Genomic DNA, 1,751 nt, shown 5'->3' on the forward strand with positions numbered 1-1,751 from the left:
TGGGGGTAACAGATGGATTAACGTTTAGATGGTGGTAGATGAAGCCCGGACCAACCCTTGGGGCCTCATAGGCATCCCATGCAAACATGTCCACGTTTTCTCTGAGAAAGTCAATTAGTTCTTCTTTCTCTTGGGGAGGTAGTTCCGAGCCGATTTAAAAGAACTTTTCCAGATCAATGCCAACAGAAATCTTTTCTAGATCCTCACATTTTGCCTCCTTGGCTAATTCACCACCAGGCAATGCCGGGGTGGTTGATTGCTATAAGCCACTTTCAGTAGAGGCCGAGGGCTCAACATTGTGTTGGCGTGAGATGGCGGCCACCATGCACTGTCTAGCCATGGTTTGGTCCCCCATAATCTCTTTGACCTAGCCCTCAAACGGGTACTTCACATTTTGGTGCAGGGTAGAAGAGACAACTCCTAGGGCATGAAGCCAAGGCCTAGCTATAATAGCTGTGTAGGGTGAATAAGCATCAACTATGATGAAATCCACCTCCACCACGTCCGAACCTGTTTGTATGAGCAGTCTGATCTGGCCCCTTGGAGTAATGGTCTTCCCTTCGAAGCTCACTAGAGGGGAATCGTATGCCGTTAAGTCCTCAGGTCTTAAATTCAGCCCCTTATATAGGTCGGAGTACATTACTTCCACAGCGCTACCCTGATCTACTAGCACTCTCTTCACATCATATCCTCCAATCCTGAGCGTGACAACGAGAGCATCATCGTGGGGTTGGATGATTCTAACCTTATCTTCGTCCGAGAAGCCCAGCAGGGGTGAGGCTATCTTTTTGGCCTTTTTGGACTCCTGATCGTCATGTTCGGCGGGAAGCCGAGCTGCAGACATTACTCTGGAAGGACAAGAGTCGGTCCTTCTCAGGACGGCAAGAATGACATTTATCGTGCCTATAAGAAGTCTTAAGGAGGTGTCCCTCTATGTCTCAGTATTTGTCGGTCCTTGTCGACCACTGGAATGATGTAAGAGGTACCTTAATTTTCCCCCTCGGACCAGCTGGTCCAAGTGGTTCTTTAAGTTCCTGCAGTCCTCGGTGGTATGCCCCGATTCTTGGTGGTATTGGCAATACAGGTTTTGGTTGCACTTCATGGGGTCTCCTGCTATCTTATTTGGCTATTTGAAGAACGGTTCATTCTTGATTTTCTTCATAATCTGATGTATCGAATCTTGGAACACAGCATTAACTGCCTGCACGTTGGCAGATCCAGATTGCTCTGCATAGTCTCTCATCGGTCGGTTGTTGTTGTTAAATCGGTTCGACCTGAAGTCCCTCCTCTCCTGAGGGACAACCTTCGCTTTACCCTTGCCCAACTGCTGGTCCTCTTCAACCCTTTTATACTTGTCGATTCAGTACATGAGTTGGCGTAGGCTGGTGACAGGCTTCCCTGTTAGGGATTTTCTTAAACCGTGCTCAGTTGGGAGGCTACTCTTGAAAGTGTTGATGGTGACGTCATCATAGTTGCCATCTATCTCATTGTACATCTCCCAATACCTATCCAAGTAGGCTTTTAGGGTCTCCCCTTCTCGCATGGACAAAGACAGAAAGGAATCCAAGGGCTAAGGAACCCTGCTACTCGTGATGAAGTGAGAGCCAAAGGCTTGGGTCAACTGCTTAAAAGAATCTATGGAGTTTGGCCTAAAGCCATCAAACCATCTCATCGCCATCGGTCCCAGGCTAGACGAAAACACTTTGCACATCAAAGCCTCATCTTTGGAGTGGATGGCCATCCTCTGGTCA

General features: G+C 48.0%; 1 protein-coding gene across 1 annotated transcript; it reads right to left on the reverse strand.

Annotated features, from left to right (window-relative positions):
• Window positions 1–367: 367 nt before the first annotated feature.
• Window positions 368–844, reverse strand: LOC126704210 (uncharacterized). The gene has a single exon (XM_050403230.1). It carries the CDS (start codon window positions 842–844, stop codon window positions 368–370), a length of 477 nt encoding a protein of 158 aa, XP_050259187.1.
• Window positions 845–1,751: the final 907 nt, after the last annotated feature.

Source organism: Quercus robur, chromosome 10 (assembly GCF_932294415.1).
Source record: "Quercus robur chromosome 10, dhQueRobu3.1, whole genome shotgun sequence".
Lineage (NCBI taxonomy): Eukaryota > Viridiplantae > Streptophyta > Magnoliopsida > Fagales > Fagaceae > Quercus > Quercus robur.